At 37.7% G+C, this 15,029-nt stretch overlaps 1 protein-coding gene across 1 annotated transcript; it reads right to left on the bottom strand.

Annotated features, from left to right (window-relative positions):
• Positions 1-3,270: 3,270 nt before the first annotated feature.
• Positions 3,271-13,907, bottom strand: LOC132092662 (calmodulin-1). Its single transcript, XM_059498997.1, has 6 exons — positions 13,781-13,907; positions 8,530-8,560; positions 8,297-8,440; positions 5,024-5,130; positions 4,769-4,904; positions 3,271-4,199 (listed from the first exon to the last, which is right to left on the bottom strand). The coding sequence occupies exons 1-6, from the start codon at positions 13,781-13,783 to the stop codon at positions 4,171-4,173; spliced, it is 450 nt and encodes a 149-aa protein (XP_059354980.1). The 5' UTR covers positions 13,784-13,907; the 3' UTR covers positions 3,271-4,170.
• Positions 13,908-15,029: the final 1,122 nt, after the last annotated feature.

The following is a 15,029-nucleotide window of genomic DNA, read 5'->3' as shown; positions in this document are numbered from 1 at the left end:
ATTGCTCAGCAGTGTATATTTCTGTATGTGGAAAAGGGAGAGCGGCAGAGGTACATTGAAAGGAAGAAGGAAGAAAAGCAAGGAGCAGCCCTGAGGGTTTCCTCCTGATGTGGAAAGCCTGGGATCCCTCTGCAAACCATCGCACCTCCTCCTGCCTGCAGTGCTTTCGTCTTTGATTTTCTCCCCTCTTTGTTCAGCCCCCCACCTCCCTCCCCCCATCTTTAGTTTTCCTGGGAAAGCATTCCTGAACCTAGGCTCATGTGTCATAAAGGATAGAAAACACACACACACACAGTGAAGTGCTGCAGAGAATTCATGCAGCACAGAAAAGCTGGGATGCACCAGTTCATTTTATGTTTTTCTTTTAACATTGTGATAAATGAATAAATTATTAAGAGAATGTCCAATCTAAAGTGCTTGGGGGATGTTTTTCCCAGCTTCTGTAATCTAAAGGTCTGTTTGTTGCTCCGGTTCTGTTTGAGGAATGTAGGTCAGTCCTCTTCACTCTCAAACACATGCAAAACTCACGCTCACGATTATCCGACACATTCAAAGTGTCCTCCTCAGATTTCGGACATTTTTGAAATAAACAAGTGTCACGGGCTTATTGTGGGTAAATAAAAGTGTACATGCTGAACACATGTATTGAAATCAAATGAAGTCTCCATATTTATGTTGGTTTCATAGTTTTGAAAATACAATTGTTAAAAGTGTTTAAATTCAGTAGCTCTAGAACTGTAATGTGGTGGAACCATGCATCTTCATCATTATTTTCAACATACATTCAAATAAAAATTCAACATAAAAAGTACGTATATTTTCATAAATTAATATATTGCACATTACACGTTTGTGTATTTATTTATTTTTTCAAAGATTATTGACCTTGAAACACAGTCTTGAGGATCTGAGGTCCTTGTCTGAATCATTTTTCCTATTTTATTTTTTTCTGTTTTGTCATATATATCTTATATGTAGTATGTGTATATATAGTGTGTATATAGTATAATATACTTTTTTAGCACTTATTTTGATGCATGTGTCCATCCTGTGGTTGTGCTGGGGAAACCCCTCCTCTGTGCCTTGCATGGCTGATGCATGAAGAAACGCTTTAGGAAGCAATTTATTACAAAATCTGTCTGAAAGGGTTTTTATGCATTATGTGTTTTGGGGCTTTTGTGCACAATTTTTCACGGTGGGCTTACTGTGTTGCACTCTGCCATACTGTATGCAAATACACACACATACATGTTCTCTCTCTCTCTCTCTCTCTCTCTCTCACACACACACACACACTTCAATTCTTTTAAGCCAAAGAATAATAAAAACATGGGCCTATAGTTTGATGTTTTGACATCTATAAGAATTAAATTCATACTTTTAAAAATGGTTAGTTCACTCAATAATGTACATTATCATTTACTTGACTCCAAACCTCTATGACATTTTTTATTTTGTAGACCACGAAAGAAGATATTTTGAAGAATGTTGGTAACCAGAGAGATTCAAGTACCATTGACTTTGATACTAATTTTTGTCTATATGAAAGTCAATGGGGCCCAAAACCATTTAATAAACAACCTTCTTACATATATATATATATATACAGTACAGACCAAAAGTTTGGACACACCTTCTCATTCAAAGAGTTTTCTTTATTTTCATGACTGAAAATTGTAGATTTACACTGAAGGCATCAAAACTATGAATTAACACATGTGGAATTATCTACATAACAAAAAAGTGTGAAACAACAGAAAATATGTCATATTCTAGGTTCTTCAGAGTAGCCACCTTTTGCTTTGATTACTGCTTTGCACACTCTTGGCATTCTCTTGATGAGCTTCAAGAGGTAGTCACCTGAAATGGTCTTCCAACAGTCAACAGTTTTGATCTTGGCTGAATATCTTCTAATAGGCTTCTGAATTGCTACTGCCAATGCATATGCTGATACGGTGCTGTGAATATTTCAGACATACTGCTGCTGCACAAATATCATATATAATAACTCATAGCAGATCTATACAGGTGGAGCTGGGGAAGGTGGAGGGTTTTTAGAGGAACTCTGAAAGCACACTGCGAAATGCTCCAGTGAATGCTAACCAGCCATTGAAATGCAAAGCAGCAAGCTCATTGGTTGTGTATGCAACATGAACCAATCAGCTTGTGCCAAGTAGTTTAACACTGTGAATATCTTCAGCCTTCAGTTCATGACAGACCTTGGCATCTGTTTAAGAAGAAACATAAGAAAAAGCAAAACGTGACTAAAAATTACTTGGCTTTATTTTAAATGAGCATTAGCACTACTTATTGCATTTTTTTTTTAAAGTAATAAATGAAGAAGTTTGCATTATGCAACAATAACCACTTAAATCCACTGAACGCTTCACTAAAAGGCCTTTCAGCCAATGGACACACTTTTGGTGCGTAATGAGACAAAAATGTAGTTATGCTCACCACCAAACTTGTGTTTTTCATATTACTTGACATCCTCATATTTTGCAATGAACCACTTATTTCCTCTCTGCGGCCAACATTTTAACTCTACATTTTCTCTGCATTTTCAACATTTTAACTCAACATTTCACTCTGAAATCCATATATCATTATTATTATGCATATTTTTTTTTACTTTTGTTTGCTGTAAAATATCACAGAAAAACTAGCGTATATTTTTTTAAGGCTCTGGATTTTGAAATACAATACTATTATACAAAAGCACTTAAGCAAAAAGGTTGTGGCCTGAACATGCAGGAGCTGGTTTCTGCATTGTTTTGTGTAATCTGATAGTGTTTGGTCTCAGTGTTGTTGGTCGGTAAATCCTGCTCTCCTATTACTGCTGCGGCACCAGCACTGCCTCATTTACACGTGAAATATTGATACACCCAATTTAACCCCAACAGCAGCTCAGATGTCAAAATGTGTGGGTCTGGCAAGTGAGACTCTCTCCTGCATCTTGGGTGGGCGGCAGTTAAGACTGGAGTTTTGCATTATCCAGGTCAATCCCTTTTAAGTCTGATATGTATAAATATCTGAAGCTAAGAGAACTGAGGTGTACAACAACACTTGAGAAAAGGTGAAAACTTCTAGAGAAGGCAGTTGATTGGGTTATTAAATGTTTGACTAGGTGGCCTAGAGCTGTCACTGATCTGTGCTCCATTGAGATGGATGAGACGGTGAATTAAAGCAAACCGAAAGCGGAGAAGAAAACCCTGTCTTTACCTCAGTTAACTGACTTGATGAGAAATAAGAGAGTAGAAGTGGGAGTGGTAAAGTACATGGTCACTTTATTTGAAGAAAATATTAAAACAGTAGCATGTACAACTTGGAATGAATGCAAACTGAAGAGTGGAGTGCAAACTCCCACAGCAGAAGCAGTGCAGGGGAGAATTCACCGAAACCCAGGACAGAAAAGTGAAGGCTCAGCCACACTCCTCCAAACAACCACAACATCCCTCCATCCCATCCTCATCTCCATCCTGGTGCAAGACGGCCGTCCAGGAAAAGAAAGTCACAAAACAAAAAGAAACAATCGACAAAAAAACAAACAAAAACAAAATCATGCCAAACATTTCCAACTTTTTTTGGTTTTTGAAATTTTTTTGTTCTTGTTTTAGATTTTTCCCCTTTTTTCCCCCCACGTTACATTAAAGCCCCATTCCACAGGAAACTTGAATTCACAAGCTTTCTCTCTACTTGTGGTTCCTCTTAAATTACAAAACCCCAGAATACTACACTTCAGTGGACTCCGATCGCGCTGACTGGCTGGAGAATGAGCTCCGGGCTCAAGCTGCATGCATGAAGAACAGAAAAACAAGAGAACAAAAGGAGGATGGCCAGCCCAAACATGATCAAGAGCATATGGAACTTAAGGAGTTCACCAAATGCTGGTTTTCTTCAGTTTGAAGGTGATTTACAGGTTAAATTTCTTGAATAACTGATGCTAGACCGATCTTTGGGGACAGGATCACTAACCATTTCATGCAGATATTTGACTTTTTTTCCCCATTATTTTCTGTGTGGACAGAAGGATACTTTATTTTAACATTCAATTAATTTTAAACAAGAAACATTATGAAAAAAAAAAAAAAAAAAAGATTTCCAAGAGGTAAGTAAAACATTTGACTGATTTTTTTCTCTTCTATGAGGGCACAGCAGGAGGAGTCGGCTTCACTTTGCGGTCATCATCTGTACAAATTCTGAGGAGACACGGAGAGAAAATGAGATTAGGAAGTTGCTTTGGGCTGAATCCACGCTGTGCAGCCGGCTGCTAAATTGCTGAATGGGTTATTAATTTTTTAATCAAGAGGTGAAGCCAGAATTTACACGGTAATTAGCATCTCATTTCCGAACAGTTTTTATATGCGTCTAATCAAGAAGCTAAGTTTACAGCAAAACAAAAAGGGGCCTTTCACATGTGCTCTGTACAAATAAAGTGCATTCTGGGAAATGTGAGCCATTTTCGATGCAGATAAATTAAAAGCAAAAGACTCTGAACTGACCAGTTCAGGGAAGTGCATGAATCATTAAGACTGACTCAAACTGATAAATCATGAGTCTGAGAGTCTTTTAGACTTTTTTTTTTTTTTTTTAGCAAAACTGCTTGATTCTGTTGTTTTTGTTTACATATATTTTCCAATAATGTCCAACCTTAGTAACTACTTACTACATCTTTATGTGATATATTTGTAGGTGCATTATACCAGATGATTAGACTGAAAAATGGGGGAAATACAGTGGGCTTTGAGGGGTAGAGTAAGCAACTTACCTTCATAATTCACCTGACCATCGCCATCTATGTCTGCTTCTCTGATCATTTCATCCACCTCTTCATCTGTCAGCTTCTCGCCGAGGTTTGTCATGACGTGACGCAACTCTGCAGCACTGATGTAGCCATTACCATCCTGAAGAGAAAAAAATGAATTTCAGCTACAAAAAGGGCGGGAAAATCTTGGCCTCGCTGATGTGACTCTGAAGATTGAGTCATAAAAAGCCAAGTGAAATAGTTACAGCTCAAACATACCTTGTCAAATACCCGAAAAGCCTCGCGGATCTCTTCCTCGCTGTCTGTATCTTTCATTTTCCTGGCCATCATTGTCAAGAACTCTGGGAAATCTATGGTTCCATTTCCTGTGAAAGTGGGAAGTAAGATTTTACTGAAAACAGAAGATTGGACAGGAAATGCTAACCTCATATATTCTGATACAGAAACCATTTCCACCTCAGATTGACAAAACTAAAAAGTTAACAATGACTTTACATCGCACAGTTGTGACTTTATAGCTTAAAACAGCAATAAATATTCAACTTAAAATGAATTTGTTTCTCATAAACATGACTTTTTCATTATTGTGACTTAATTTCTCACAATTGTTTCTGAATGGTCATTGTGGTTTTTTTTTAACCTAATAATTACAACTTTAATTTAGACTTTATATCAAATTTTAAACTTTACCTTACCTTTTTATTTTAGACTCTCAGACAGAAAAATCATTCATATTTAAGTTCACAAAATAGGGCAAATTAGCAATCGCATAAAAGCGCCAATGGGAGTGGAAAGTTCTGTGGTTGATCTACTGACAATGCACAAATTAATAAAGATGCAGTCAGATCATTTCCCCAATAAATAATGCAATCTACCAAGAGCAGCGCAAATCAGCAACTATCACACAGCCATGTCAATTGCAAAATGACAATGACACAAAAACCAGTAAACTGACTAATTCAAACCTTAGTTAAAATCCTGGTCACCTTACATTATGAATGTAAAGGGTTAGTTCACCCCAAAATGAAAATTATTTAATTAATTACTCACCCGTAAGACCTTCATTCATCTTCAGAAAACAAATTGAGATATTTTTGATGAAATCTAAGAGTTATCTGACCCTCCATAGACAGCAACGCAACTGAAATGTTCCCAGGTCCAGAAACGTAGTGAATACATCGGTAAAACAGTCCATGTAACATCAGTGGCTCAACCTCAGTTTTGCGATGCTATGAGAATACTTTTTTGTGTGCAAAGAAAACAAAAATAATTTACTCAACCATTCTTCTCCCCCGAGTTACGTCTTTTGCCATTTATGAGAGTATTACAACGCATACGTACACTTTCCCCTAAACATAAACATTTTTTTCTTAGGACAAAAAAAAAAAAATCTTCTCATAGCATCGCAAACTGAAGTTGAGCCACTGATGTGACATGGACTGTTTTACTGATGTATTTGCTATGTTTCTGGACCTGGGAACTTTTCAGTTGCGTTGCTGTCTATGTAGGGTCAGATAGCTCTCTGATTTCATCCAAAATATCCTAATTTGTGTTCTGAAGGATTTGGAACAACATGAGGGTGAGTAATTAATGACATCATTTTTATTTTGGGGTGAACTAACCCTTTAAATACTCTCCTCACTTAAATTGTGAGTCTGAAAGGAAACTCCTACAGTTGCAGAGAAAAACCATGTGACTCACTCTGGATTAGCAGGGGATGATAGTCCTCGAGGGACTGCTGTGAATAATAAAAGCTGAGAGGGTGACTATGATATAAGAGACACAGCTAGATCCCTACAGCTGGCATAGACTAGCTGCAGCTGACCATAAAAGAGCTAAACAACGTTTAACGTTCACGGAGGTCTGAAATAGGTCAAGCGTGCGGTAATAAAGACCAGGCTGGATTACTGACTGGATGTGTGGAGCCACTGGTCTAGGATTAGCCAGCCTAAAAGGGACAATGACTTTTGAGTCTGATTTGAAGGCTAAAGTCCTGTGGCTTGGAGCAGATGGTGATTTAATGGTGTGTGGCGTAATAGAGCAAGACAACCTGAGAGTAACTCCTATTCAATAAACAACACTCCACATTCTTAGCATGGCAGATAAAAATGTAAGACCTTTGATCGCTACAGGATGTTGAGTCATATTAGCACAGTCTTTCACAAGTACCTAAGGGAAGCACAATTCATTACTAGAAGGACCACTCAGCAATGCACAATTGTGCTGAAATCAGCCATTTCCAGGTCACTTCCAGTGTCGATTCTCAAAATAAGTTCTTCCCCGGTTTCCTGGCAACTGAGTTCGATAAGTGCGTGGGAACAAAATGACGATCGCAAAGAGTGGATTATGCAATTACTTTTATTTTCCACTACTCGCATTATTGCCGTCTGACCTAGATCACGTCACGGCAGGATGCATCCCACAGGCCTATCGATTCACTGATCGAAGAAGACCGACAGAACGGCTCACAATCTGACAGGCTTCAGGAGTCTTGCGGCCTCCGGATCCTCCCACACCATCTCGGCTGTCTGTCTTTCTGTCTGAGACGTCGGTGACAAGTGGCTGATTGGAGAGTTTTCTGGTGTCAGTCTTGGCTGAGAGAGTGCTGGGTGAGTGGACCGTCGCACCGTTGGACACTGTTATGTCACAGCGATGAGTGGATGAGATGAAATGAGATGAAGGCTGTACTTACTCCAATGATAGGCGTGTGAAAGAAAACAGCGTCTTGAGCGTTTTCAACAGCGTCTTTCAATTAAAGGTGAAGGGTGTCATTTTTCACAATACTTGTTACTTGATTTTCAAAAAGAAATTTAAAATAATGTTTAGTTTCAATGTGAAAATTCTCAAATACCATAAAGTCCTCCATAAAAACATTTTGATACTTAAAAACGTAGTCGCACCACATGACATTTTTCAACCTAAACTAAATTTTAGTTGTTATAAATAGGTCAAATTATCTGATATTTTGGATTAATTGTATTGATATTTTAGGAGATTTATTTAGACCTGACAGAGTCATGATGGTCTGCAGATGTCCTTTTTGTATGTTTTTACCACATGACTTACATTTGGTGAGCAAAAGTTATATATTATAACATGAATTATTTATCAGTTTTGTTGATATATCTATTTTATAATAAATAATAATAAAAGATCTTGCCAAACTAAATCAGGTTTTCTTCATTGTGATATCAGGAAAGTTGCATCACTGACATATTTTATATGATGCTGCTTTATATATTGCATTTAGCTTTAAATCAATCAGGAGTTTCATTTCTAAATTGAGCATTGTGTCCCTGAGCTAATTATAAGTAAGCCATTCATAGGCTGATGTCCTGAACAAATATTCTCCATTTGTCTGAGCAATCTGACACAACACTGGTTCAACCCATTGTTCGAGTTTGTGGGAAGTGTCCTTGAAGTTGGAGATATTTTGTTCAATTTTCGAAAAGTGTAAAAAAAAAAAAAAAAAAAAAAAAGGTGATCAGTTTCTTTCAGCTGTGATCCATTGTTACTTTCAAAGCCACTCACCATCAGCATCCACCTCATTGATCATGTCCTGCAGCTCTGCCTCCGTGGGGTTCTGCCCCAGCGAACGCATGACTGTGCCCAGCTCTTTGGTCGTGATGGTGCCGTCACCATCCTTGTCGAATAAGGAGAAAGCCTCCTTGAACTCTGAGATCAGAAAAGGGTTTTAGCTATATTTAGTGTGGGCTGAAAAATACACAAATCAAAGTCATCTGATTGCGTGCATGAACTCTTACCGGCGATCTGCTCTTCTGTTAACTGGTCAGCCTAGAAATCAAAGAGAAATGAAATACTGGTTAACATTTTACTAAGTAGACACAGACAAAAAAAAAAGTTTTCTGTTTTAGTATTTAAAAAAAATAATGTAATGCATCTCTAAGAGTCATCTACCATTATACTAAAACTGAACTGATAATGTGACACTTGTAGCATGAAGCATAATCTTAAAATAAAGGTTCTTCATTTGCATTGATGGTTCCATTTAGAACCTTTAACATCAATAGAACCTTTCCATTGGACAAAAGTGGAAAATGTAAAAGGCTTCACACTAAGAAGAAAATAGTTCCTTTTAGGAACTGGTCAATGAAAGGTTCTAACCCAAACCAAATTGGTTCTTCAATGGCATCACAACGAAAGGTTCCAAAAGGTTTTCAGAACCACCATTTTCGGTTCCCCAAGGAAAGGTGTCGCCGTTTCAGTGAACAGTTCTCAAAATAACCTTTTTTTGGGCTGTGTGTGAAAAATATTAATCTGAAGATCATTGTTCCACTATAAAGAACCTTCTGTGCATCTGAAAGGTTTTTCACCCTTAAAAATAAAGATTCCAACAGAGGGCTTTGGCAGCGATTAGGGCTGGGATAAACGATTATTTTTTAAACGATTAATCTAGCGATTATTTTTTCAGACCGATTCGATTTCGATTATCTCCCCATTAATTGACTACTAACAATTTATACATGTTGATTTACATATCTGAATGAAAAAAACATGAATTCCTTAACATTGCAATATATGTTTATTGCTCTTAAAATTACAAAATAAAAGAATGACTAAGAATGCATTACTTTGCACTTGTATAGAGATAGCATTCAATAAAACCTTGAAGCCTTGAAAACACATAGCTTACTGAAACAAGCTTACTGAACACATAGGGCCTAGCTTACTGAAAAAAGAAGTTCTTTCAGATGAAAATAACAACAACTTGATGTCTAGTATTCAATAAAAAAGGTCACCCAAAATACTTGTTTAGAGCAATTGAAAGAATACAGTAACCAATTTTTTTTTTTAAATTAACAGTGGGAGCCAGCAGCCTGTCATGTAGAAGAAAAAAAAAAAATCTCAGAATGCTCCACGAGAAACTTTGGCGTTCCGCCCTTTTTCTATCGTGTCTAATTATTTTGGTTAATATGCACGAGGGAGGGAGGGAGGGAGGGAGAGAGAGAGAGAGAGAGAGCGAGACAGCGCTCATGTAGTTTGAAGACTGTGAGTGCACGAGCGCGCGTGAAACTTGGGTGTTTCGCCCTTTTTCTATCGTGTTTAATGATTTTGGTTAATATGCACGAGGGAGAGAGAGAGCAAGAAGTGCTAGTGTTGTTTGAAGACTGTGAGTGCGCGCGCACAGCCGGGGCTCTCTCTCGTACGCGCCCTGTCAGGTGCCGCAGTCATTCTATTCTACATCACTCACCGATCAAATAAGGCTTTGACAGCCGCCAAAAAAAAAATCAATGCAGAAAAACCCCTGGATTGGTTATATAAACATTGGCCAGAATGTTGATCCGGCCATCGCGTATATTCAGCGCACATAAGGTAAACGTTTTGCAAACGTTTTTTAGAGAAATAAAAACAGGTCGACAAATCGATGCGCATATTTTGCGTCAACGTACTTTTTGCGTCGACGTCATCGATGACCTCGACGCGTTGTCCCAGCCCTAGCAGCAATGTCATAGTAGAACCATTTTTGGTTTGTGGAACCATCGGTGACAGCACCTTTATATTTAAGAGTGTAGCACATTTTGTGCTCAGATTTCATGTGACAGCCAAACAAAACGCTTTAGTTCATACAGTGGCATCAGATTACAGGACACTGCCCAACAACCCAGACAGCGAGGAGAGAAAGCTTGTTGTATGAGTCTCAAGAGCTTGATAAAGTGGATAAAAGCTGCTAGGAAAACAAATAACCAACTTTATGAAGGAGAGGAGTGGGGCTAATGGGCCAAAGACAGAGGAATACACAGAGGATCCCTTCAATCACACCAATTATTTTACTTCCTTTATGCATTAAGCAACCATATTGCTCACATGATATGACATAACATGCAGCTGAGATCAATGACTTAAGAGCTTTTGTAATGCACACGCACTGGATCCAATAGTTCCAGCAGTTCAGTCTCTCGCAGATATAATGATGGTTTGTTAGATAAGGGGGTCTTCCTGCTGCCAGCTGTATGGCTCATTTCATTCCTCATGCCCCTGTGCCCAGTACCCAGGCAATCCCCCCCACCAAAGCTCATCCTAGGGGATGGGGCGCTGCAGCAGGGGAACAGACGCAGCTGCTCTGGGACTCCCTGCCATCCAGCGTGAGCCGCAGAAGACTGTCAGTCTCACTGTCTGAAACATTTGGCCAGTAAATGGAAAGTAGTGGTTGTAGGTCGATAAAGACATCACAAACACACATATTTAAGCAGGTGCTCTGAAACCCGACAATCCCCCAAACGTTCAGCAACATGCTGCTTTTCCTAAACCTGTTAATCGTAATCAGACATGGAGTTAATAGGCAGTTATGAGTAGAAGTGATAGCACTTTCTAGTAGTGTAGGCAGTGTAGTTATCATGATGATCTTTGACTAGGACTACTGAACTGTTTGTTATATACCAGGGCAGGCCGATATTCTGCAAGTATTTGACAATTTTATCAATTGTGTCATAGCTATATGATTCACAGAACTGTTAGTTAACCTTTCAAAACAAAACTACATTCATAGATTACTCATAATTGTCAAAATTGTTGTCTGTCGTTTTCGTACCTATACATACATATTTTAACTGTATACAATGTTTATTTCAACATTAAATTTAAATATTATAAAGTCATCGTCCAGCTCAGTTCAGCTCAAGGTCAACTTCAAGGTCAAATCAACAACGCCCACAATTTACTGAATATTAGGTTTCATTTTTCATAACAGTCAATGTCGTAATTTCTGTTTTCTGTAGTTTTCATACCTATATACATATATAGAACTTTATACAATGTTTACTTTAATATTACTTTTAAATATACCCACACAATTTAGTAACACCTACATTTTTATTTTTCATACACTTTTCTTTATTTTCAGTTGTCTTTCATTTTCATACCTATGCATATGTATAACTTTATACAACTTCTATTTCAATATTACATTTACATATTATATAGCCACACAATTTAGTGGCAATGACATTTCATTTTTTTGAATTTTTTCAGTTTGTCAAAATTGTCTAATTTTCATAAATATTTATAAACATAATTGTTTCAATTGGTTTTCTCAATATTAAATTGTGTACTATGTTACGTACACACTTCATTTAGTCCCATATTTAATTTATATCCAAATGTTCAGTATTTTTCATAAATTAATGAGGCAAAGTTGGCTCTCCGTACAATGAATATTGGAAATTGTATTGGTCTCACAGCTGTAAAATATAATTTAACTGTTTCAGCCTGAAATTGTCTAATTACTGCACCTCTAATAATGACATAATGAGTTTTCACAGAGAATGTGACACAAAACCAAGATGCAAAGCAAGCTGTCCGAAATTTGAACTGTTCCCAATCTCTATTTTCTATTACGCACCTGAATGCTAAAAGATCTCTACAACTCCACAGGCTACAGAAACCACAAGACCGAATCCCGTCAGCTGTACTTACTACTGTCACCCATCTGTGGTGAGATGTGTTTGTCTGAAGCACTGTTCTGTTGCTTATTAAAAATGTTCAGGCAAATCAATGTTAGGTCAGTATAATCCTCAAGAGTCCCAACACATAAAGCATGAGTTTCAGGGAACATTACATCACAGATTCACCCAGGACAGCGGTCTCTAACCACATCTACCCAATATAGAGATCAAACCACCTACAACAAACCAAACTCAAATCTACTGCCAGGCCAGAAACATTAAGCCATACGCACAAAAGCACAACATAAAATGTTATTGCTGGGAGTTCGATCTTTCTCAGAAGACTAATGGTGCTTTCAGGTACGTTTCAATTAAAGAAGAAATAGAAATGGACATAAATGACATAATTCTTGACATACAGTACGAGTACAAAGCTATAAAAGAAATGCAAACAGCCCAGCTCAGATAACATCTTAGATCTTGGAAGAATTTAATGAGAAACTAAGATTTTTTTCCACTGTAAAAAAAAAAAAAAAAAAAAAAAAATTATGTGTGTAGACACATGAGATTATTAGAATTGCTTCAGTAGAAAACACTATTTGCTGCGTAAAAGAAACAGATATTAAAATAAAAATACATAATGAGTGATTTCCGATTCCCACAGGGAGGCTAAAGGAACCTCCCAACAGGTTTTGGTTTACTAGGTTGCATCACACAAACACGAAAGGCCGAACAACTCTTCTCAAATTAACAAACTAAAAAAGAAAGAGAGATGACAGACATTTCACAAAGCCACACCTTTTATTTGCATATAAGCTAGTGACTACAGACAAAATACAGGAAACTGGGCACCCATTACCATAAGCCTACACCTTTTTAGCCCATGCAACAATGTGGTTTGGTTAAAATTCAACTGCCTGTCATTAATGAAGCCTTTAAATGTGTGTAAAGTGGTTTTAGATGGGAAACACTGGCCCGGCTGGTGTGTAATTCAGTCTTTAGAGGGGTTTTAAAGGGAGGAAGATGATGCAACAGACGCTTGCGGAGCCACATCCTCCACATCCTCTTCTCAGACACATCCACAATCATCTTCATCATCTCCCATCCATCATATTTCACAAACATTAGCAGAAACATCCCAATCATGCCAACCTTCTGACCCTCTACACTCCAAACACTGACACAACCAGTCTGTCTAATTAAAACATCACAGGTAACGTTACAGCTTTCAATGTGCCGTCATGTTGATCTGAATTAATGATATTGATAAACTATAACGCGAAAACAATAACATAAGGGGCGTGTTGCACATCATTTGATGCGTGTAACCCGTATGTGAGATAAAGGATGTAAGAATTGCGCAGTTGTATATTCAGGCTTCACTCTGTCTGCTGTATCACTGAAATACACCTCAATAGCAGGTAACTAAATACTGTTATTATATGCTTTTCAATGTAGTAAATCATCTCGAGAAGATACATATACTAACGCTTATATTAAAAGCCTATTTCTAAGTAAACAAGGCTAATTTGATGCGAACGGACTGTTTGAGTTGCTGTCTGGCCGAGTAATGCATTAATAGTAATGTTATATGAAACAAAAGAGTACGTACCATGTTTGTAGGGAGTAAAGCGTGGTAATCTCCAGACTAGACTGAACGCAGGTCTCTTCGGGATGCGCGTTCTGCTGCGGCTCTGGCTGTGGACGCGCTCGGCGAGAAACGCACATGTATTAATCCGCCACTCACTTCCTGACTCGGTGCGCGCGAGCGTCCTGCCCTCCCCTCTCCGCCAATCACACGCGCCGTTAGAGCGCAGGCAGACCGAAGCGCACAGCAGCGCGCAGATGCAGTACAGTGTGCATGGCTCTCTGAAATATTTCAGCATTAAGATGATGGATTGATACAAATCTGTGCCAGACAATGCATCTTTACACACAATTAGCAGGTCATGGACTCATGGTTTGGAGAATAACTGTTGATGAACTGCCACTCAGTCATACTGATTGGCAAGAGCTCACTCATTTTGTGATTTATTGTCATAGATGAATTAAATTTGCGTTCATTGCCCAGTCTGAGGCATTTAATAATTAATGTAGTCTATTTAAACACATACATTTGTCACCCAGAAGAGAAGATGCATTCATTGCCCCACTGAAAAAATAAATAATAATAATAAATAAATAAATAAAATTGTTTGCTCGTATTAAATGGGTTTGGAGCATTTTCAGATGACCTGACATGGTAGACTAGCTTATGTAAGCTTTATTTAAATATAGCTTAATTGCTTTCTTAATTTATATATATTTATTAGTTATTGTTCAAATTAAATAATATATACATATAAATAGCTTAGCTTAATATATATATAAACCAGGCTGCATTATATTACATACATTAAAAATAAATTAACCAATTCAATTTAAAAAACATTTTTTAAGATTTAATTAATAACTGCTGAAGATTTTTTTTACTGACTAAACTGCTTATTTTGTTCAGTTCATTGTCAGAGATATAATTATCCAGAGAAGGTCTGTGGTAATTATTAGATAATTAATAACATACAAAAACTGAGGCACCAAAAACTAATTTCTGCAATGTTTGGGTATTTTATAATAGGATTTTGTGGTTTGGGGCATCTTTTATTAAACCCAGTGCAAGTTAGTCGATGCCATTATTAACTCATTATTAAATCAACACTGCTCTTAATGCTTTTATGAAGAACAGGCGCTTCATGAACTCAGTGACGTGGGGCACTAGTTTCTCCCGGCGGATGGATGCGCGTGGATTTCCCTCCGCTTGAGACTTCGCGGCGTCGGTTTGTTACGGAGCATCTGATTGGTTGACGCAGACCTGCAATATT

This window comes from Carassius carassius, chromosome 18 (genome assembly GCF_963082965.1).
Source record: "Carassius carassius chromosome 18, fCarCar2.1, whole genome shotgun sequence".
Lineage (NCBI taxonomy): Eukaryota > Metazoa > Chordata > Actinopteri > Cypriniformes > Cyprinidae > Carassius > Carassius carassius.
Note: the sequence above shows the minus strand (reverse complement) of the source record. Positions and strands in the feature narration are given on the sequence as shown.